Source organism: Xyrauchen texanus, chromosome 10 (assembly GCF_025860055.1).
Source record: "Xyrauchen texanus isolate HMW12.3.18 chromosome 10, RBS_HiC_50CHRs, whole genome shotgun sequence".
Taxonomy (NCBI): domain Eukaryota; kingdom Metazoa; phylum Chordata; class Actinopteri; order Cypriniformes; family Catostomidae; genus Xyrauchen; species Xyrauchen texanus.
Genome location: NC_068285.1, coordinates 27,803,515 through 27,828,274, shown reverse-complemented (window position 1 = coordinate 27,828,274; position 24,760 = coordinate 27,803,515). Strand labels below are relative to the sequence as shown.

The following is a 24,760-nucleotide window of genomic DNA, read 5'->3' as shown; positions in this document are numbered from 1 at the left end:
CAGTCCCCGCCTCCTGTGCTGGTGATGGCCTCTCAGGTCTGTCTGGTCCTCAGTGTGTTGGGCACTCTGAGCTCCCTGAGGTCTCAGGGGCTGGCTGTAGGGCTGGGTTACACCTCTCTCATTCCTCCCCTCAGGTTCCTGCCACTGTGTTTTTCTTCCCAGTCCTGGACAGCACACACGCACACACTCACATACACACACCTTCTTTTCCCTGATAATCCACCATCCTGGGCTGAGAAGTGGTTTTGAAGGAACTGCTGGGACTTTTGATTCTTGAAGAGAACAGAGCTAATAGCGACCCTTTGACATGGCTAAATACTTCTCCATCCTTAAAAGCTGGGTCCTGTTGGAGACGCTGTGCTTGGCCCTAGCTCAAGTGGTGAGTTAGGATGCTGTCATCTGCTTTTGGTTGGTGCTGGATATTCTTAAGTCTGTTTAGGACAGAATATCTTGTAGAGCGATAGTTATTGTGAACCTCTGATGCCCAATGATTTTCTATGGTCTAAACTGAATTGTGAGTCAAGAAGCAATCCAGCAATTAAGTTATTTGGGAAGTCCTACAGTACAGGCTGTTTACATTGTTGAAGATAAAGTTGACCAGTTTGGTAGATTGCCCAATTATATGAGATCCACAAAGTTGTTCAACTCTATAGGCTTTTGATTTTCAGTGATATTCAATTTGGTTGCAAGTTGACCCAGGTGGTTAACTGCTTTATAGAGCCTCCTTGTTCAGATACCAAGAATATATGGAGACTTACAATAAAATAGAATATGAACAAAATATGAAGTCAAAACTGGGCATTTGTAAGATAAACAGAGAAAAAGATAGATTACAAAGGGTCCATTTAGTATGCACTGCTGCCAGTGGTTACTATTTAAACACACAGAACCTGAGACTGCTCTCAGAAGAATAACACATACTTGTTACATTTGAAAAGACAACTTTAACACAGTCTGCATGCAGCTCGTCCGATACTCATAAAATACAAGGGGTGAAATATCTATTTTGTTTCTTTTTTTTTTTTGTGATGTCATTTCTCTGAGTCAACTATTAAAAAAAAGTTTTTGAAGATTTTGAAAAATAGACTTATCTCTGAGACTGAATGGGGGAGGGACTGAGTAAATATTCCCAGGCTCTCTTTTCCCACCCCACATACCTTAATTGCCCACTCTTATCCTTTTAATTTATATCTCAACTCCTGTACTGTCAATCAATTTTGAGTAAACATGTTTGATGTCTAATACAACTGGTATTATAACGACAATATGATTTAGGCTTATTTGTTTGATTACTATCATATATTGCTATATTGTAACATGTGTACCGAATGGTCAACATCTATTAGATGTCAATATCTGATAATAGATCAAAATAAATAAAAAATGAACTGTCTTTAATTTTCCATTTATGTTTAGTAGAGTAAAAAACGCCAAATCTACTTGTCATTAAATGCTTTCAACGTAAATGTATTTTTTCTCTACATAACATTTCACAATAACCTGCAAAAAACCTTCAATAAGCTTTTTACGTGAATGTTCAATTTAGTATGCTGTCATTGTTATTTGTTTTGATATAGATTTAAAGCAACTATCACTAAAAATCAGTTTACACGTTTGAAAAAACTTAAACAGTTTTTGTGTTTAATTTTAGACAGGTCCACCCGGACCTCAAGGCCCCCCTGGCCCCGCTGGAATTCCTGGTACAGACGGCATTGATGTGAGTATTTGAGCTGCCTGGCTGTACCACAGGTTGAGCTGATACAAAGACTGTCATTGTGCACCTAGTTTCATGGGTCCCATGCTCATATGCAGTACCAAAATATTGCCAACAGAGGGCTTACAAAATAAAAATAATCACACGAAAGGGTTCTGTTAGAAGTCTCTACTTGGTGAGATGTCCGTTATTTGATACAGTTGAGGTGAGCTTGCAGTCCAAACAGGATTTGTATAAGATATGTGCACAGCATGATATGCAAGGATCTTGACTGGTCCATGCAACAAATATCTTGAAATGAGGTTTTAGAATAACATACTAAACAGATCATTATGTTATTTGTGACATAGCTTGCAGAGATATGTGTGCATATCCTCCCAGTTGATAATGATAATTAATACAATTTGACCCCAAGGCAAAATGCATTTTATCGTATGAAGAGAGGGATCAGGGCTAAGAAGGGGCTTGTTTGTGGGTGGAGTCATATGATCACTATGACATACATATATATATATATATATATATATATATATATATATATATATATATATATATATATATATATATATTATGACATAACATTTTACAGATCATCATTGTAGATGATATTATGTGTCCCAGTCCATCTTTACTCATATTCTGATCTAATACTTTTTGTTTTCCCCTCTACAGGGTGAAAAGGGTCCTCCTGGCCCACCTGGCCCAGCAGTGAGTAGTCAACATGGATGATAGTTTATTTGTTTATTCATACTGAGTTTTACAAGAGTGTTATCTTTGTGATTTATGAGTTAAAATACCTGCTTAAAATAAACACTTTTATTACTTTTTGCAAAATTTAGGTTTTTACGTTATTCCTTTTATATGTTCGGTAAAGCTGGTGAATGAGTTTTCAAATATCCATGTGTCAATCGTTATATAGGGTCAAAAAGGAGAGCCTGGTGAGCCTGGCCCTAATGGACTTCCAGGGGAGGATGGTATTGATGTGAGTTACACCTCATTTCACACCAATTCTGCAATGTCCACCTCTGCAACAAATCCAAATATGCATGCATTTTGTGATGTAATTGTGAGTAGTTTAGTAGGTTAAATGCAGACTCTGATCAAGCAACTTGGATATAGTAAATGGTGAAGCCTCTCCAGTTAAAGAGAAACATATCCATAATGGAGTGGTGGTGGCGTAGTGGGCTAAAGCACATAACTGATATTCAGAAGGTTGCTTGTTCGATCCCCACAGCCACCACCATTGTGTCCTTGAGCAAGGCACTTAACTCCAGGTTGCTCTGGGGGGATTGTCCCTGTAATAAGTGCACTGTAAGTCGCTTTGGATAAAAGCGTCTGCCAAATGCATAAATGTAAATGTAAATATCCAGTTTAATGGAAGAATAAAAATAATAGTAGAACATGCTAAAATTCAGGAATTCTGTGGTCACAGGTTTACAGATCAGCCATGAATCAACAGTTTACAACAGTTATTTATTGTCCTCTAATATGACTGGATAAGCAGTGTATTTAGTATTACACCCCTGGGACACTATTTGGATCACTCCACTTGTCTGCAATTATAAGTATCTATAGGGAAAGACGTACATGATCACAAACTTAATAAATTGGCTGTAATCTTGTAGGTTCAACCCATTATTTTGTTATTTCAATATGCATGGTGAGAAACATAAAAGCATTGTGAAATGTTCTCATATTAAGAAACAGAGACAATCTGGTGAAAAATATTTACACTTGCACTCTGTGAAAGTGATGGAGTGAGACTGAAAGGAGATGCTGGACCTGATGGGCAAGACATTCTCGGTCACATGCTAAGCAGCAAGCATTCCTTATTGGATTTGTTAGTTAATCTGCTCTGGTATGCCAATCCCTTGTTTTCCTCTATAATTGGAATTGTCAACTTGTGTCATTGTTAGTCTCATTAATCGGAACCAGTGCAAGGGTTGCCATATCTGTGGTTGTTTTAAATATTATTTGATACAGACGGCACATTGCATATGGAGCAGTATGCATTACTGAGTGTCTACTGCTTATAAAACACCTGCTTAACCCTACAGATCACCTTAGAGGTGTTAAAATGACCCAGAATCATTCCATATAAATAATTACTGCATGATTATTCTAAAGGCTTGTTTTATGTTTTCCCTGTTATCTGTGCAGGGTTTGATTGGAGCTAAGGGTGAAAGGGGCCCTCGTGGTAATCCTGGACCAAAGGTGAGGAAATAATACTTTCGTTTTGGTTATGATGCATAGAGAGTACGCCAAATGTAGATTCATGAGGTTTGTCACTATGCCAACTAACAAAAACACTGCATGTTTTCACCTGCAAAAATCAAAACCGGAACATATCCTTTGATTTTGAATTAATTACATAAGAGGACGATGACTGAAAAGAATATCTTGAATAGTATATAATGTCTTCAGTCATTGTTATTCTTTATGAGGATATATAATGAGATGCAACTAATACTGCTTCATTTGTTGTTGATTTTCACAGGGTAAGACAGGACCTACTGGGCCTCTAGGACGACCTGTAAGTATACTGTGACAAATATGTTATAACTATTTTGTTGTAATAGGTCCCTGCCAAACTCCTCTGAACAGAACTCTTTCTTTCTGTCTCTCCAAAAACAGTACCACACATGAAAAGAAAAGTCATTTCCAAAATACTCTAATCCCTTACTCAAATACAAAATAAATAATTTACTTATTAAAATAAATTCAGAAACATTTACTCAGCATACAAACTTAAAAATATCTTAATATATTTGACTCTTACATTATAACTATTACTCAGACAAAGATATAATGCTTACTTTAAGATCACTACTGGTTCCTCTGACTATTCACCAGGTCAAGCTATCGTAAAACAAATAAAAATGGCCTTGCCTTCCATTTTAAAAATCCCAAAATTATTTTAATAAATGTTATATCATCCAATGTACAAAAATAATTTATGGTTGCACTTGTTAATACATTTTTCTTTCTCTCTTCAGGGGCCAGGACTGCCTGGACTTGCAGTAAGTTACCCATGTCAATCTGAGCTCTAAAGTCCACATGCAGTGCCTTTCACAACCCATTGTTCTTTTGTAATATGACATATTTCAGAGTGAAACAGGATATTCAATGAGAAAAAAATTCAAGCAGGACTTGATTTTATCCATTGAAAATATATTGGATCGTGAAAAGAGGGTATTGCATAGGTTGTGTCTGAAAGATGAAAATTGTATACGGAGGTAGGAAGGGACGACCAAAGGCACATCTAGATCCAGTATTTGTTACATATCCTCATATCCTGTCTGCTGAGTTACTTTAAAGGTGTACTTAGTATATTTTCCCCCCATTAAAAAACATTTACTCCTAAAGAATTTAATTGTAATTTTGAAAAATATGTATAAAATTATGACCACTCACCATGAGATGATGACTTTAGTCATATTAGTTACCTTATAAAAGCTGTTTTATTCTACATGAGGCAGGGGCACTCTCATGGGGGCTGCCATTTTAGAATAACATGACAAGTTGAATACTACTTGCTTAATCTCAGTAACCATCTTGTTATTGGATACTTTCACACTTGGATTAAATTAATCATGGCTGATTGATTAATTCATTTCTACAATGGCATCTGTAAATGAAAACTATTGATTTTGAATGATGCAGCATCTGCACCACTATATGTCACTAGCGAGAAATATGCATTGCAGTTTCTAAATATTTGCTTGGTTATGTCTAAAGCTCACTTAAAATAGTTTTAGAACATTAGACATGACGTTATGATTAGGGCTGTCAATTTAATACTAACCCATTCTGTATTTATTTAATTCATTGTTAATTAATTTAATCAATTAACATGATAAACAAAATAATGCAAAATATCATGCCTGCAAACCATAATAAGGAATATTTCTACCATTGGAACAATTCAATCTTGAAGTACCACCAGGGGGCAGTAAGCACAAATCCAGCTGTACAGACCATAGACTGTAAAAAAAGATGGACGACGCCCCTTCGCTCTTTTCCATTGGCGAGAACTGAAGCCGCCAGTGTCCCGATATGACATCTTGGGACTTGCGATTTCGGGAGCAGACCTGCTAATTAATTATAGAAATTTAGATATTAAATTTAAGGCTCCAATCTCCTCAGTCCTCCGAAGATCCCGAAAAAAAGTCAGTTGGTGCTTCAGTGACTACTTTGCTCAGAGAACCTGTCAATCACAGCTGTCAATCATGATGTCACAGCACCGTTTTTATAGCATCAAATAACTAACTAAAAACAAACTTATTTTGAAAACAAACACTTGAAATTACATCAACGTGATATAAACTACAGTAAATGAAAGAAAATATCTTTGGAAAAAAGATATGTGAAGTGTAATTTAATTGTTTAGTTGGTCTCACGTCCCGTTGAATAACATGGGGAGGCGGGGTTTATGACCTGTACTAGGACCAGTCACCGGGGGGCTTGTGCGGCACACTTGGTACAGACAAACAGCTGTAGAGGCAACAAACCAAACTTACAGACAGCTCTGCAGACAACTACAGACACTGCTGAGCACAACTCTGAATGCAGGGGTCTAGAGACATGTTATTCTGAGTTTCAAATTACATTTACGGTAACTAAACGTTGTTTATGGTGCAACACAACCAAATAATATGCCCCAAAAGCATCAGTCTGATGCATGTTTATACATTAAAGGAATAGTTCACCCCAAAATGAAAAGTATCTAATTATTCACTTACCCTGTTGCCATCCCAGATGTGGATCACTGTCTTTCTTCAGCAGAACACAAATTAAGAGTTTTAGAAAAATGTTCAAAAAGCTGATCAAAAGCTCTGTTGATTCCTTATAATGTAAGTAAATGGGTGCCATCAGGCTGCTGGCTGTTGACATTCCAAAAGGCATATGTACTGTAGGCAGCATACAAGTCATCCACATGACTCCAGTCGATCAATTAATGTCTTCTGTAGCAAACAGATATGTTGGTGTAAGAAAGAAGTCGATTATCGCTATTTGAACCTTCAAATAGCCAGCAGTCTGATGGCACCCGTTTACTTACATTATAAGGACCTGCAGAGCTTAAACATATTTCAAAAAATCTTAATTTGTGTTCTGCTGAAGAAAGACAGTAATACACATCTGGGATGTCATCATGGTAATTGAATAATGTGAACATTTAAATTTTTTGGGTGAATTATTCCTTTACATTATTTTGTCAGATACGAACAGCACGTTAATGTATTTTAATTCTCTGAATTACTACACACAAATTATGTTGTTTGTGTAATTATTTAAATATGACTATTTATAATTATTTAATCATATATTGAATTTTGATATATGGGATTTATTATGATTAATTAAATGAATCATTTGGCAAATCATGTGAATAATTTTTTCAAGGCAGCTGCCAAAGCTTTCAAATGCAGCCATATACAAGATGGTAATTGGGGAGGGGTTGAAAAGTTAAAGAGGTTGGTGATGTTAGTCGAAAAGGAAAGTCACATCTAGTGACTTTCACAAGTGAACAAGTAATTTGATTTTGATGAAAGATTACAATCTACAGTATATTACTTGCAATTATTACAATGAATTAGCACAATAAGACCAGGAACTTGAATTAAGAAAGTAAATAAGGTCATTTCTGATTTCATGTTGACTTTAAACCACAAATAAATTTTTCCCATACAGTTTTAGAGAGTGACATTCTCACATAAACATCTCAATGCCGGCTGTTTGGCAGAAATAATTTTGCATGTACTAAATTCTTTTGCAATGCAGACCTTACAAAACCTTATGAAGTACATCTGTTTGTAGAACTTAGCCCTCAGCTGTTTCATCTAATTTCACTCTTCATTATTTTGCTACAGGGAGCACCAGGCACCATTGGGCTTCCTGGACAAATTGGGCCTACTGGGCCAAAGGTGGTTCTTACTCTATGCATCTTCATAATAACATAACAACATGAACTTCTTGCCTGGTTAAGAATGCTGCTCAGATTCATCCATTATTACTTGCCAAGATCACCATTTTGGTTGAAGTTTAGCCAATGTTAATAGTAAAATTGGGGAAATCATCAAAGAATTTATCTCATGTAAATGTACGTAATTACATGGACCACTGAATAATGGTCTATATTCCCTCCAATCTCTCATCACACAGGGAGTTTTGGGAAGTGCTGGACCTCCAGGATTACCGGGACCACCAGGCAAGCCTGTAAGAACCTGTAATGTTTCACAGTGTCAGCCTCATTTTGAAATGCAGTTTTCTCAAGTGAAACCACAAAATGTGATTTTGTAAATAAAGTTGTAGGGCTAATAATGTTGGCTAATAGTGTCAGAATTGTGAAAAATGATCTCTCATCTCATGCCGCATGTCTGGGCATGTGTTTTATTTCATTTTCTGCTTTATTTCATTTCATTTCTCAAAGGCACCCATTTGGGATCTGCTTCAGAACACTTTTCCTTCATAATGAATATACTCTCCAAACATATTTATTTTCTTCCAAGACAACTACATCAATATCCTTTTTTTCTCAATTCTTTATCTCTCTATCATTTTCAGGGTCAACCAGGAAAGTTTTTGGTTGTAGAGGAAGGCAGTGCTGACTTCCAGGTAAGGTGGTTTTTCCATGCTATTTCCATGCAGGTACATGGCAATGCCAATTTTTTTTAACATCTTGGTCATATTACCAATACTGTAATTGTGATTCTTCTTGTATATTTATATATAGTTATTCAAACCTGTGGTGTATTCTGATTTGTTTACAAACTTGTTTCACTTTCATCTGCATTGGACTTCTGTTGTTTGCGCAATTATATTCTTAGTTTGTTCTTGATGACCTAAACTTTTATTTCTCTTTTTTTCCCAAAAAATATTTATAAAAAATGGACTCTTGCATGATAAATGCCCCCCAGCTCAAATAGTGCATCTTTTATGTAACCTCCTTTGATTTGCCTGACTGTTACATTACCTTTATCTGATCTTCTCTGTATTAAGGTTCTCTCTCTGTTTGCCCTGCTAGACATTTCCCACCCCTTATTGATCTCAGTGTTCATAGATTTTCTTAATGAGCTTCATTAAATGGTTGCCATCAAAGGGTCCTTTCCATTAGCATCTCTCTGGATCAAGAGCGATAGTAAGTCTTAGGGCTGTGATGTGCCTCCAGCCTGCCAGGAGTCTGCTGCTCAGCATAGGGGCAGATTGCTTGACTGCTTCTCCAGCACTGCGCCCAGCTGGAGCCCAGTACAGTCTGGATCAATCCTTATCATCCATTTACTGTAATTATTGGTCGCTGGTCTGAGATCTAAAATGAATCCAAGCCTATGCTGCACTTTTTGCAATCAGCTGTGATGGTTTGAGTTAAACAGATCTGATTGTTTTGCCTGTGCTCTGTTAAAAGTGATCAAGAGATTTGGAAGCTGAGTTTTTTACTTTAATCCGATGCAACCATTTTGTGTTCTAGTGTCCTACCAACTGTCCACCTGGGCCAAAGGGTCCTCAGGGACTACATGGAGTGAAGGTTGGCAATTAATATTATTTCCATGGAGTTGAATGACTCTGAAAGCATATATTTAAGCAATAAGTTATGTAAGGCCATGCTGAATTGACTACCTCTAAGCCTTTCTGCCATGACTATATTTTCAGTTCTGCACAGCTTTGAAGGTCTTGTTGCTTTTACAAAATGGTTACTTGTAATACAATACATAAGAGTACAAATGTTAAGGACACAGTTACATTAAAAGGTTATTTATAGAATGCAAATTAATTAAGTGTCATCCTTGCACCATAAGGTATGGTCCCTGAGATGTACAGTAAATGATAGCTGAACATTATTCTATGGGTGCTGAGCAGCGATACACTAGCTAACTACTTTGTATGGTGTATTTAAGCATGGCTGTAATGATGTAGGGTATTGACCAATCAGCATTCAGGACTGGAACTATCCATAAAAATAAAAATAAATAATTAAAAAAAATTCTGTGTGGTAGAATTGAATGACTGATTGTTAAATAATTTTTCCAAACAGGGACATAAGGGACGTGTTGGTGTATTGGGAGATGCAGGAAACATTGGAAAACTGGTATGTTTTTTTTTATCTGCAGATTAAAGTAATATTTGATTAAATAGATACCTTTTTAAACAATATTATATAAAAGTATAATTTAGGTATAGGTACTCAGACATTTAAGTTTGATTGGTGTATGTCTTTCTTGTAAAACATACTAATTGTATTATTTTGCCTGGTACCTTATTATGCTTTATGAAATACATCTTATTTGAACTATTTCTGGGGGAGAGAGACTTGAGCAACATACATAATCCTGCCTGCAAAAAAAAAAAATATATATTAAACAAATAAATAATTATACAGCCCATAAACTTTAGTAGTTAACTTTCAATAACAGTAGAAATAAAATGTGTTTAACTGTTTTGCACTGCAAGAGCAACCTCAGAGACACGGGTTCTGGTCCTATGGAAACCAGGAAATAATCTTGTACACATAAAGAATGGTTAAGCATGATTCGAGGTTGCATGTTCGCTCTAAAATTACACTTTCACTCCACTGATGATAAGATATAGGGTCGGGGTTAGGGTTAGGGGTAGCGCAAAGTCCCACCCCAGGCAAATCAGTCCACTCGATGACCATATTGGGAACGCTCCCGGGAAGATATTTTTTATGGATACAAGCAACATAAAAGCACAGCTCTGATCTATTTGAAAGGGGAAGAATGAAATCTTCCAAATTGTTGGTAGAGATTAAAACTAAATAACATATTTAAAATCAACAATAGACTCCGACAACAATTGTATCATTAATTGCAATTCTTAACTCAGATCACGCTAAAAAATGGGACAGTTCACTCAAAATGTTTAATTCTCTCATCATTTTCTCACACTCATGCCATCCCAGATTTGTATGACTTTCTTCTGCTAAAAAAATTAAGATTTTTAGCGGAATATCACAACTCTGTTCTTCAATACAATGCAAGCGAATGGGTACCAACATTTTGAATCTCCAAAAGAACATTAAGGCAGTATTAACGTAATCCATAAGACTCCAGTGGTTAAATCCATAACGTCAGAAGCGAAATGGTAAGTGTGGGTGAGAAACAGATTAATATTTAAGTCCTTTTTATACTGTAAATCTCCATTTTCACATTTTTCTTCTTGTGTTTTTGGTGATTCATATTCTTTTTGCATATCGTCACCCACTGGGAAGAGAGAAGGACTTAAATATTGATCTGTTTTTCACCCACAATAATCATGTCATATCACACCGGAGTCATATTATTTGCTTTTTGGAGTTTCAGAATTCTCTGTGGAATTCACTCACACATGCCCATATGATCAACAACACTTCCAATTTGGCCACTGGGGGCAGTAGTGACTGCACAAACTAAACTAAACTAAACTTTTTACATACCGTCACCAAATTCACAGTGAAATCAGTCTTTTTTGTTAGCTGTATCAAGAACGAAATATCTGCAGCATACAATGTTTTCATGATAACATTCAAGAGTACAACAAAAAGATGAAATGCTGATTTGCTAGGCAAATAAAACAGTGTTTCCAGATCATACTTTGAGGTCCCCTAGTATCTTTTGCAAAGCACAAACCTGCACAGTCCACCAAAATAGTAGGATTATGAGCTAATGGAGCCCCAGAAGGCATATAACTTCCACTAATCTGGGTGCAAGATTCAAGATAGAACACATTGATCCAGATGAAAGGAAATGGGGGCCGCCAGGTACTGAAGAACTACTGCGCTGTGAAATTAATCTTGACTTAATGAGCTCCACAAGGACATTAGGATAGACTACAGGAACAAAGATGATTTGACTATAATGCAGAGCATGACTGTCTAATCTAAAATTTTAAGTTGTTTGAAAGTGTTGTATGACTATGGATTTTACTCTGTGTGTATTAGCTGTGAAGCTATATATGCTAGTGCTATATATGCTAATGTTCTTCTTAAAGTTGAATAAATTAAATTTAAACAAACATACAGATTTAAAGTCTTTATGTCTTTGAGGTTATACCAAATAATAATGCATAGTCTGTGACCAAAGTATAAGGATAAGTCTCATCTTTGTTTACTTCTTTGTTTTTAAGGGTTCAAAGGGAGATGTCGGTATATCTGGGGAACAAGGAATACCAGGCCCTCCAGTAATGTATTTATTTCTGTTCTGGTTTGTCTTTTGTTCATAGTCAATAAGCAAATTTAAGCCTCTCTTGCTGTTATATCATGGCAAGTAACTTCCACGTCTGCCTTTTTCTATCACTAAAGGGACCACAGGGTTTGAGAGGGTATCCAGGAATGGTGGGGCTCAAAGGCGAGACAGTGAGTCACTCATTCTCAAAATATTACATATTGTCTCTTTACACTTGGATTATATATGGCCCGATTAGCAAAAGACAATACTTCAGAGCAGGTTATGCCAAATAGGAGTCATGTAGCAACAAAGAGGGTAAAACGTTGTCTTTCTCAGGCTTCTAGTCATGACTATAATTAATAAACATTCTGCATTTCTGTAACTGGGGTTGGGTGGTTTGGTCCATTAAGTCATATCTGTGGTTTATTTGATTAAATAGCCTTGGATTGTAAGATCACCAGAGTTTGTCAGGCTGTTTGACATTTAGACATTATCAGCGAAATAATTGAAAGCATGTAACTGTTGTAAATTTTAGCCTCCCCAAAGAATTGTACATACAAATTGATTTGCATCTATGAATTTTATTTTACTCTGAGAAAGCTCGGTGGACTCTAAACAAACACTGAACAACTTCAGCCACTTGAGCATGTCAGATCTTCACAGAATCAGTGGAAATATTTTTTTGTTCCTTTATGTTCTACCATTTTAATCTTTTTAAGTGCTTTACACGCTCTGTCACAGGGACCCAGTGGTTATAAAGGCATTTCTGGACCAATTGGTATCCCTGGACGCCCTGTAAGTTGTGTTTGAATCCATTTACTTGTCATAACTGACAGTGAATACAATATTGACACTTACTGTGCAATTCAGGGAGAAGAAGGACCCCAAGGACCACCTGGAGAGCCTGGTGATAAAGGTGACATGGTAAGTGTTAGCAAACTGTGTTATTTTAATCATGCCTGTCCATCCATCCATCCATCTGATATACCATTAATGTATAAATGTTGTTTCCTTGTAGGGCGAACGTGGTATAAGAGGGCCTCAGGGAGTGGTTGGAAAGAAGGGAGAGAATGTATGTTAAAATCCTGCTCTTTTCATATATTACAGTTTCACTTAAAACACATCCATGAAATTATCTTTTGATAGTTATCCACTGCAACATATCTTCAAAATAATTTGATTAATGTGTACTGCCAGGGTCTTCCAGGAATTGATGGAAAAGATGGCACACCTGGCATCCCAGGGATAAAGGTAAGGACTTATGGATGGATATTTTCTAGTCCAACAAACTGAAAGGTCTTAAATTATTTTGAATGGCAGCCCATTCAAAGAGAAACATGATATGACATTCCGTAGGTAAAGAATAATGTACAGTCAGTTATTATCGCAAAATAAACCCAAACAATGATCAAGATCATATATCACCCCATAGTTCTAAAATTTTGTGATCCTGACCGCTCTACACTATCCTGTGTATTACATGACTAGTTACAAAATATATAAACAGTTGTGTAAGGGTTGGGAAGGGATAGGGATAGGAAATGGGGTGGGGTTAGGGGTAGGGTTGAGGAAAAGAATGAGAATGTGGAGGGATACCAGAGACAAGAATTTAGCACAGCACAGCAATGTAGAATATCCATTGCATGGGACATTTTTCAGTTACATAGTTTTGATTTCATTATACAAAACTACTTGACCGCAGTAGGGTGAATACAAAACTTGGGCGAAGTGGGACACTTGTTTTTGCAATTAAGATGAATGGCAACACTTTTTGTGTATAAAACTCTCTATGCACTCTCTTATGTCTTTCTGTAGGGTGCTTCAGGACAGAATGGAAGACCAGGTGCTCCTGGTCACCAGGGAGATCCAGTAAGTGAAATTAGTTTTTTGTCAATTTCATACTACATTGTCCCTTCCATATCCTACATACATGTAGCATTTGTCAACATTATATGCACAAGGAACAAACATCCCCACCTTCCTCATGTACTCTTAGAGTCTATTGTGTACCTTTGTTATATAAGGAATATTAGAAAATGAAAAATGTGAAAAGGTCAGTGCATTTTTCTGGCGATGGTTGCTGTGTGACATTATTGGCCGCACTATTTTGGAGCTTAAACCATCTTGAAATTGCTCTTGCTAACAATTTATCATCATCAAATGTGACTCTCCTGTTGACTTGGGGTAATGGAGCATGCTGGTTATGTTACAAAACATCAAAACGTACCTGCACAACACATAATGCAAGAGCCTTCTCTAACAGGATGAGTTATTGCAGCCTTGTTCTGAAATCAGCACAGAGTATGGGACAGGCATGGAGCCCTCAAAGGAGGTCTACAGGGGTCACTCCATTTATTGTTCACACAATTATTCCATTTTTTTAGGGTTTGCCTGGAATCCCAGGAGCCAAAGGTGAATTGGGAGTTAAGGTAAGATCATGAGAATATTAAAAAAAAATAATTATATCTATGTTTTTGTAGATAATTCATTTAAACTTTAAACTATTATTTGGTGTTTTGCATGTATTGATACTGTACCAGTGGTCAAGATAAGATGGAAAATATGCACTCAGTTATATTTTCCTCATTAAACATGTTTTACCCCTGAAAGAATTAATAGTGACTTGTGTTAAAAATAATTTATAAATATGTTACAAATAATGTATACTCACATTAGATGAAAACTCATATCAAATCTATTAAACATTTTTATAAGCATTCTGAGTGGGTAGGACATAACAACATTGCCACAAGTTTGGGACAGGACTACCCATTTTGTTTGAAACTTGTTTAATAACAGTCATTATGTTTATTATATGTCTGTTTAGGGTGAGCCAGGGCCCAGAGGCTTGATGGGAATGCAAGGTGCTCCAGGACCTCAGGTATATCATATTTTTCAAGGACATTGTTTTCCTCTTTCTTTCCGCAGACTCCTCTATCAGATTTGTTGTGGCTTCTCAGCATCTAGTTTATTTTGGTATTTATATCTTTTCTTTCTGACCTCACTTTCTCAGGGAGAGCCAGGTCCTCCAGGTGAAGCTGGCATGGAGGGAGTTCCTGGGCCAAAGGTGAATTTGCCATCCTTCACCAATAATTGAATTGCCATAAATACACAAGATTCTTCTCATCATTTTATCTCCTTCATCAGGGTGACAGGGGAGAGAGAGGACCAGTTGGGCTTCTTGGTGTTGTTGGCTTGCCTGTAAGTTTCTTCATAATTCATTGCATCCAAACACATGTGGAGAAGATAATCAAATATGAAAGCATAGATCCTATGGATGCTGTGGATGCTGTAGTTGTTTTGGTTGGCAAATTTCAACTGCTTTGATCACAGATGCACCGATAAGATTTTTGTAAGTTATAGCACTACCTATCACCGGAAATTGATGATTGATTTAGCATGTGACCGCAAAATGTTCTGTTGTTCATGTGAACCAAGCTTAAATATTGCACTCACAAGTGAAATTATTCTTATAAATCCCTATCCAGTAATCATGAATGAAACAGTCATAGAAATACATTGGTTGAAAGGTGTTGGAAGTGAACCATGTAAGTCAAGTGAACACACAATTATGAGGGCAATAGTTGCTTTTGAAATCTATTTTAATCTTCATTTACCTGTATGTTTCTCTATTTACTTACAGGGAAGTAAGGGAGAAAGAGGTCCTATGGGTGTGCCAGGGGCTCAAGGTCTAACAGGAACAAAGGGTGACGGGGTTTGTGTTTGTGTCTACTTCAACATACATGCATGAGCAAATTAATGAGCCACTGAACTGACCTCCTAAACGTAAAAGTTCACCCAAAAATGAATATTGTGTTATCATTTACTCACCCTCATGTTGTTCCAAACCTGTATGAATTTCTTTCTTCTGCAGAACACCAAAGGAAATGTAATACAGAATGACAGCCTCAGTCACCATTTACTTCCATTGCATCTTTTTCCATACAATGACAGTGAATGGTAACTGAGACTAACATACTGCCTAACATCTCCTTTTGTTTACACACAAGAAAAAAGGATGTCAAATGGGGTTGGAACAGCCTGAGGGTGAGAAAATGATGACAGAGTTTTCATTTTGTTGTTGAACTATCCTGTTTAAACTGGTAAAGTGTTGAAGTATGACCACATGGCCACATGATGGCAGTCTTCACTCATGTTTTGCAATGTTTATCCAATAGAGAACATCTCTGTAACTCTTAGAGTAGATAATATAATACCCCTCAATCCAGCATGAAATATCCTCTTATGGACACTTTAATGTTTGTTGTCCTTTAATCTTCAATATTCTTGCCGTTTAATACATTGAATATTGCTGGTAAAAAGCCTGTTGATTTAGTAAGCTTTGAGAGTAAACTGTAAAATAAGATATTACCCACAATAAATTGCCTGTGCCTCACCCATTAGGCTTGACACTGAGAGATATCTGATCTACAATTGCATCTACTTACAGGGATTTCAAGGCAACGTGGGAGCAAAGGGAGACATTGTGAGTACACCCTCAGATAAAACATCTCAATATTTATGGAGAGAAATGGAAGCCATATATCATAGTGCACATCATAAGAGATAACTGGTCAGGGTGACACTGATACATCAAACCTGCTTCCTTCACAGGGTGATTCTGGTGTAGAGGGATTGGCTGGAGAGAAAGGAGAGAAGGTAAATAAAGCTGTAGTCTGAAGACTTTTATAATGGATTGCTTCCAGAAGACTTCTGTTCATTTTACAATCATGTCTCTCCTTCTAACAGGGACAGTCTGGTGAGCCTGGCCCTAAGGGACAGGTAAGGACTACATGAAGAACACAGAGAATCATACACACATTTAATTCAATTCATTCGTAGTGCTTTGATTTGTAATAAGGGCAGGATGTGAAAAACAGTACCTTAAAAGCAAAGTGTGTCATTTAGTTGATGTTAAAATACTGTCTTCTATCCTTGATTTAATTTACAAAGACAACTAACTATAAGTAAGGCATTCATAGACCTACACTGACCGAGGACCCCTATTCATATCTACTGTTGGAGCCACAACAATTTCTATGACAAAGTGGGTTCTTTTGACTTTGGCCAGTATGCAACTGCCTAAACATGTCCTAACAATTGCCGATAACACCTCAACAATCGGCTAGCAACCACCCAGAACACCCTGGCAACCCCCTCGAAATACTCTGAAAAAATGTATGGACCGTTCAGAACAGACGTGTTCTTGAACTAACACACACATGGCGCAGCACAGTGATAATGACCATGCAGACATCTCGCGATGCGCTTTAATAGTTAAGATCATTTTAAGCTGACACGGCGTCTAAAAAATTTTCATGAAATCCTGGAAAAACACAGAGACGCAGCGCAACACTTACAGACACCTGTCTAGCGCTTGTTTTTAAAGAAAAAACAATTGAAAAACAGTGCAGATGTACCGTAAGCATTGCCTACTAGCCCTAACGCTTTCGGTGTGAACAGCACCTAACAATGGCTTTGCGAGTACTGGGAAATTATCAGGCCAACTCCAGCATTGTAATGCCAAGTTTTGTCACTCACATTTTATGCAGAACATTTTCAAATGTAGTTATTTTTGCAATTCCGTTAGGTGCTGCTGGTGGTGCAGAAATGACACACATCACCTTTAACTTTATGCATTATATGTGCCTTCAGAATGAAGACAGTAGTGTTTTTTTTAAATGTTATTTTTTTACCTCATGTCCTTAATTATTGCATCTTCTATCACAGCAAGGTGTGACTGGTGATCAAGGGAGCAATGGCCCTACTGGAGATCCTGGTAAACCAGGAGACCAGGGTCCCGAAGGCCTACCTGGTCCACGTGGCCTTACTGGAGAAAGAGGCGTTCCAGGAATGCCTGGAATACAGGGACCGGCTGTGAGTGTCTAATATCATCAACAAAGTGCCATAAAAGTGTTCCCAAATTACAGTGGCACCAAATAAGTTGTCAGACACTGAAGTGACACTTAAATTTTGAAAACAGAATATTAAACCAAGAGGCATCTGTAAGCAAATGATGCTGAATGTTTTCTCAGAACTAACTTCACTTGTTTTTGCCTTTTTTGCAGTGACTTTTTTTAACCTGGTGCCATCCTGTTTTAAAAAATGCACCACTTGGTTTGATATTTTGTATTTTTATACATTTAAATCCATACAAATATGGGTTAAGCATCCAAATACATTTCTGGGCCACTTTATTTTTGTACCCTGACCATTATAATCATGTTGGTTGCAAGAAAGTATTCTATTCTTATGTACAAAAAGCTAAAGTGTTGCATCAGTCAGACAGGTTGCAGTGGGCATGCAATGCTCAGCATAATGTAAGAGCACTTGCAGAATATAATAAGAACCCTTAGGGGTGAAGGAAATAGACTTACAAAAATGTATTCTCAATATTTCCATTTTATTTGTTTTGATATTCCTTTGCAGGGCCGCGATACTTCAGACCAGCACATCGTTGAAGTGGTCCTGAAAATGCTTCAAGGTGAATAACTACCATTTTTTATTTGCATAAACAATAGATTACCCACCATTGCCATCCAAATTGGCTGCAATCAGTGTGTCAAAATGAGGGCAGTGGTAATCTATAGAGCAAAATCCACATGGCACATTTCATCCATAGAGATTAATCTGAAACTCCTCAGGGACAGCTTCCCTGCCAAACACTGCAGACTGTGTAGTCTGCAGCTATTTATCTGCTGCTCTAAATGGACATCCTCACACAGCTCCGTTTTCTCAGGGATTGTCAGTCTCTGCTCTCTGGCATTCTATTTTGACTAGAGATGACCAGAACTGGCCCATGATAAACTATGTTAGCTCCCACCATTTTACAATGTAATCCCTCTGCCTTTCAGTCTTCCTGTTATTGCAAACACACAATTGCTTATACAAACCCACACACACAGACTGAAGGGGCGAGAGGTTTTCTGGTTCATACCACACAGGGAGACAGTTTCGATGTGGAGATTTGGCCACTGTGACACCTTGAGAACTGGTCAACAGATGAACGGCTGACATTGTTGTCCAGCTGTGGGTTTAATCTTAATGATATTAATCCAATGTTGCAGGACACACTAAGAAATGTGCTTGTACTCAGTGGTTAGTTTCTGCACTTTTTGCAGGGTTTTTGTTTTCAGGGTTTGATTGCTATGACCCTGACCACTGTCCAAGACATTTACTGAAAACTGACTGTATTCACATAACCACTCATATTACTTCTGTCAGACTTTGGGGCCATTCACACTGACTGGATGTATTTCTGCGAAAAAAAGATGCAACGCTACGAATAGAGCAGAACTTTTTTAATAGTTAAAGTTCTTTTTATCTTGACAAGGTTTCTAAAAATGTGACACTTCTGGGCGAGATGCTGAATAAACAGTGAGACATGGTGCAAAGGTCAAAGACGTCTGCCTAGTGCATGTTTGCATTTGAAAACTATTTTAAAACAGTGCAGACGGGTGCAAATACACATTTAGTGTGAAGGGCCCTTAGCCACTACATTGATTTTCTTTCAAAAACCCCATCCTCCAAAGATACCATTGAGGCAGTTAGTAGTAGTTAGAGATGGAGCAGGGGAGCAACGGCACATCATCTCAGCATTGTCAAAGTTGTCAAAAGTAGTGGTAGCAATTGAGCTTAACAACTGCTTAGGAAGCTGATTATTGTGTTTAATTTAACTGATCCTACCAAACTACCAGGCTCTCAGCTTATTGCTTTCAATATTTTGGCAGTATTGCAAATGTGCAAAATAGTTGATGGGCAGAAAGCACCAAATCTTCAGATTTGCTAAACAAAGAATATGAACACCACCCGCGGACACATGCTTTTTGGATTTAACAGAGTCTAGGGCTGTCACAGAAACAGGTGTGATTGTCCAGGAAACCATTGATATCTGTCAGGCTATAGAGAAGAACATTCCATAAAAAATGCTTACAACACCTTTAAGTAGCCTAACCTGCAAGACTTCCTCAGTACACCAGCTTCACCAATTATTTTGCTGGTGAACAGATGGGCAATGTTGGTCCACCAGCTAGACCAGTGAGAAACCAATACAAGACAGCCTGAACCAGCATGGAAAAACTGGTCTTTCCAGCAAGTCTGAAATCACCATTTTTGTGTTGTTGTAATCCTCTGACAGAGAAGTTAGCTGCTGTTGCGATTAGTGCTAATAGAGCGGTGCTGGGTGGAGCAGGTGTCATGGGACCTCCAGGTCCTCCAGGACCACCAGGTGCTCCAGGACCTCAGGGTCCTCATGGACTAACAGGCGCCCGTGGCATTCCTGGCATGATTGGGGGCCCAGGCCAGATAGGCAACACTGGCTTTAAAGGTGAAACAACTCTGCATGTCTACCAAATCTAATTCTTACTCTTTACAAGATACTATTAGGTAACATAACTAAACATCATCTCCATCCTCTGCCCATTATATTTTTTTAAGGGAAGAGGGGTACAAAGGGAGAGAGAGGAGATCCTGGTCGACCACACCCAGGTTCACCAGGACCATCTGGACTGCAAGGTAAGTTCAAAGTGTACCTGTGAGCATATTAACTTGCCATAAAATCACTTTAAAGCAACTTCACTCAGCAGCAATCTTGGCTACTTTCCCAGACAGCTATTTTTGAGTCATCCAAGTAGAGTACATCAACTTCTAATGTACCAAAGTTTTATACTGTCTGTCAAAATTACATTTCTTTGTCCAGCTAATGTGCATGCACATTCAAGAAGGGGAACAAACAGACAATGCCTTTAGAATTAAGGGTGCCTACACATTAAAGAAAGCTGTAATGGAACGTATGATGGATAGGAATGGATAGTAAAAAAAAAGCAGAAATCAAGTGGGAACACAGAAAATTGAATTTTAGAAAGCACAATTCGCCTCTCTAAAATTCTGATTTTAAATGAAAGGCAGGATTTCCTGCAGTTCATTCCTACAGTTGCCATATTCAGCATTACGTTTTCTCCAGCTAAGATTGGCCCATCTCCATTTCTATGCCACCTTCCACTATGGTGACTGGATCTCCACTTTTCATTATGTTAAGGCCAACATACTGTTATTCTACAGTCATGTTTGAGGGTTTTTCCAAAATCCCAAAATCAAGACCAACATTTCTGACTATCATTCATACTAGTGCTGTAAAGGACAATTCACACTGCCCCAACAAATGCCAAAAAACACCAAAATCCAACAATTGTTGGGTTTTGTCAGATCAGTGTGATCAACCTGTTGCCATTTGTTTGGCATTCGTTGGCGTCTGTTTTCACCGATTCAACATGTTTAATCAGCATTTGTCAGGTCTTGGAATGTTTGAGCAGTCAACCCATGACAATGAGATAAGCATCACAGTCGACTCACAGAAAACAAATGTGTGCAACCGCTCCTGCATTGACAGAGCAGGAGAAACACAGTCAATCATGAATAATAACATTTTTGTTTGCTAACTTATTCATTAATTCGGTTCCTTTCTAGAAAGGACACAGGCGCAGATTAAGTTGTGCTGAAGCACTAATTTCACTCGCATGAAAACTGATCCTTTATTTCAAAAACTATTATTGGAGTTTCTCCAGAACTGCATTAATATTAACTTATATCTGAAATTATATAAAATATAAACTTCCCCCACATTTTATGGGCAAACCTCATGTGTATAACAATAATAATAATAATAATAATAATAACAATAATAATAAACTTAATTTTATATAGCACCTTTAAAAAGGCCTCTCAAGGCACTTTATATAGAAAAAATGAATTGAAAACAGAAGTACAGAGTATATAAGCATGCATCAAAAACTGTTAATAATAAAACACAATTTAAATTAATATTAATAATAATAATAATAATAATACAATAAAAAGACAAAACCTTCAAGTAAAAGTTATCCTTAAGCAATTTGTTTTGAAATAAGATGTATATACCGTAGACTAAAAGTCTGTGCATCTCTAATATCAGAAGGAAATTAGTTCCACAATTGTGGAGCATAATAAGAAAATGCCCTATCACCCATAGTGCATAGAAGAATCTGAGGAACACTTAAAAGACCAGAATTGAAGAAGCTGAGATCATATTTTGGAGTGTAATGGGTTAAAAGCACTACCAAATACTGAGGAACAAAACCATCCAAAGCCTTGTATGTAAGCATGAGAATTTTAAAATCTACACAAAACCAGACCGGGAGCCAGTGCAAGGACTCCAAGAAAGGAGTGATCTGCCGAGTTTTGCACATATTGTAAATTATTTAATACAGATTTAGAGACCCCCAGCAAGGAGCGCATTGCAATAATCAATGTGAGAAAAAACTAAAGCATTTATCACCTTTTCAGCCACAGAGAAAGATAACATAGGGTGCAATCTTGCAATGTTTCTGAGATGAAAAAATAAACTTTTAACCATATTCTGCACATGTGGATGAAATGACAAACTCGCATCACACTTATAGATATTTTAGTTTTGTTTGAAACTCTAAAGCAGAGCCAGCCACATTTAGAGTTAAAGAGCCAGCTTTACAAAGATGGTGTGGAGAGCCAATGAGCATATGTTAAGACTACCACATTATCACCAGGTTTAGAATGAATGTAAATCTGTGTGTCGTCTGTATAAAATTATAATTAATACAGTGATCTTAAGAGCTGACCAAGAGGAAAAATGTAAATACTAAAAAGGGACCCCAAAAAGTGAATTTGGAATTCTCGGAATGAATAAGTTCCCATCAAACACAAAACATTTTTAAAATGTAGCTGTGTTTATTAGGTTGAAGTCTAATGTCTCTACATGCTAAACATTTTTAATCAATTATACGTAATATTTATATATTATATCGCACGTTTGGCTTTTGCGGACTTACGGTTTTTGCACAGCAGATGCGCAAAAATCCCGAAAATCCCATAAACTCACATTGACAGAATGCTCAAATTGACCAACGGAATTCTCGTTAATTCAAAATTCAAAAATTCTAATGTAAATCAACCCACAAAAGCATTTAATCTGCTTTAAGTTACTCTATTTCTTTCTCTCTCTCTCTCTCTCTCTCTCTCTCTCTCTCTCTATCGATCTATCTATGTGACAGTTTGTCTATCTATATTGCTGATTGTCTTACTGTATTGTCTGCATCTCCATTAAACTTCAAAATTATAAAATTTGTTTTAACTCTCAGACAAAACATGGTCAAGCCAACATCAAAATTTGTCTTGATAAACTTTACCCATCTAGTTTAGATATGAGATTTGACCATTTTTGAGGGAATTTCAAGTAACTAGTATACCTGAATGGTCTCCCACAGGTCCTCCAGGTCTTGATGGTGTTGCCCACAACGGTAAGCCAGGCGAGACAGGACAACAGGGTGCAGCGGGTGAGGCTGGCCACCCTGGCAAAGCAGGTCCTCCTGGTCTACCTGGGTATTGTGAAGCAGCTGCATGTTTGGCAGCCTCTGTCTACACTTCTCCTAGACTACAAGAGGCAGGCACAGTGAAGGGGCCATCCAATTAAATCAAGCCATCTTCTGGGGCATAAGAACATCTGGGGAAAAAAGAAGGGAGGATATATAGTGGAAGGCATGGAAAGATGGGCACACGGGCCTTCTCTTCATTGCACACCATTGTGAGGGGGAAGCGAACAGTTGTTGCCTGGCATTGTAATTTATGTATGTATTAGGACTGTATGTGTATCATTTAATGTCATCCACGGGAGGCAAGTTTTATGTTGGCATCAACAAGTGCCCTGGACTAGAAAACTGTGAGACTGACTTTCAAACAAAGGTGCTGTTTTTTTTTTTGTTTTGTTTTTTATATTATTATTCTTATAATTTTATTCATCTGATCCAAATGTCAAAATGATGAAGGATATCAAAGCAGAAAGAAATTATCTTATTATTGAAACAATAAAAAACCATTTAAAGCTAGTCTACACCCTTCATTACCAGATTAAAATACCTTAAGTAAACAGCTTTCCCAGGTTGACTTGATACCTCATGTGTACATTATGTCCCAGTTTGAACTGCATCTGTCTCTGCCATTAAACAATGCCTTTGATCTTTTTTTTCTTTCTAGGTGAGACAGAGCTATGCTCTCATTGACATATACTCTGGATTCCATGCTGTAAATCTTTGTAAATGTGTATTAATTTTGTATGGACCGGGTGGGTTTAGAATATAAAACAGAGATGCTATGTTCATGAATTTAATCAGCATTCAGGACCAATCACCAAACAGGTTTAATGCTCAGACTTCATGGTGAATGACAAACCTGTATGTCACTTTACCAAGTTGCTGTGTGTTATGTACTTTGCCAAAACAATAGAGGAGAACTGATTATCTTCATTAACAATTACTATTTATTGTTCTTTATTTGGTTCGTCTGTAAACACTCAAGTTTTTGCCTGGTTGTTCAGATTTACCCGACTCAATAAAGCGGAACGTTTTATAAAACTTAATGTTCTTCTGTATCGTGAAGGAACAAATTTGACTTTTGAAAAACATTTGATTATTATTATATTTTGCTTTCTTGCTTTCTTTTGAATATAGACCTTCTCTCTTCTTGTTTAGCATTGTTCACAATGAAAAGTGCATGCATGCATTAAATGAACAAATGCTATATCTTAATCTAGGAGATACATCAGTGTGCAATGTACTGATCAGATAGATTATGATAGCATGCATTTCTTTCTCCATTCAAAAGATACATTGTCTAAAAAGATACAAGTGACCCTTTGCTTAGCTCCGCCCCCTTGGTTATGGTCGCCTGCTCTGACCAGCTTTGCAGAACTTCCCAATTGGAATGAATGGGAGATTCATGTGAATGCTGCGTTTCTTTTTCTTTTCCTTTTTTTATGGCAAAATATTGTACAAAAATGGAATTGATAATATTCTTACGTGGGCTGGAATGAAGAGTGACATTA

General features: G+C 37.2%; 1 protein-coding gene across 1 annotated transcript; it reads left to right on the top strand.

The window, feature by feature from the left end:
* The first annotated feature begins 125 nt into the window (after positions 1-125).
* Positions 126-24,290, top strand: LOC127650064 (collagen alpha-2(IX) chain-like). Its single transcript, XM_052135255.1, has 32 exons — positions 126-379; positions 1,652-1,717; positions 2,387-2,422; positions 2,634-2,696; positions 3,875-3,928; positions 4,212-4,247; positions 4,711-4,734; positions 7,585-7,638; positions 7,877-7,930; positions 8,279-8,329; positions 9,180-9,236; positions 9,744-9,797; positions 11,831-11,884; positions 12,006-12,059; positions 12,613-12,666; positions 12,742-12,795; positions 12,890-12,943; positions 13,069-13,122; positions 13,687-13,740; positions 14,256-14,300; positions 14,699-14,752; positions 14,885-14,938; positions 15,019-15,072; positions 15,515-15,586; positions 16,322-16,357; positions 16,486-16,530; positions 16,621-16,653; positions 17,602-17,748; positions 18,301-18,355; positions 20,009-20,197; positions 20,308-20,385; positions 23,148-24,290. The coding sequence occupies exons 1-32, from the start codon at positions 308-310 to the stop codon at positions 23,351-23,353; spliced, it is 2,067 nt and encodes a 688-aa protein (XP_051991215.1). The 5' UTR covers positions 126-307; the 3' UTR covers positions 23,354-24,290.
* Positions 24,291-24,760: the final 470 nt, after the last annotated feature.

Excerpts from the sequence above, each read along its gene's own strand:
- LOC127650064 (XM_052135255.1), top strand. The coding sequence starts at position 308 with ATGGCTAAATACTTCTCCATCCTTAAAAGCTGGGTCCTGTTGGAGACG. Across the intron at positions 12,667-12,741 it reads TTGGTATCCCTGGACGCCCT|GGAGAAGAAGGACCCCAAGG; the intron begins GTAAGTTGTGTT and ends TGTGCAATTCAG. Across the intron at positions 14,301-14,698 it reads AAGGTGAATTGGGAGTTAAG|GGTGAGCCAGGGCCCAGAGG; the intron begins GTAAGATCATGA and ends ATGTCTGTTTAG.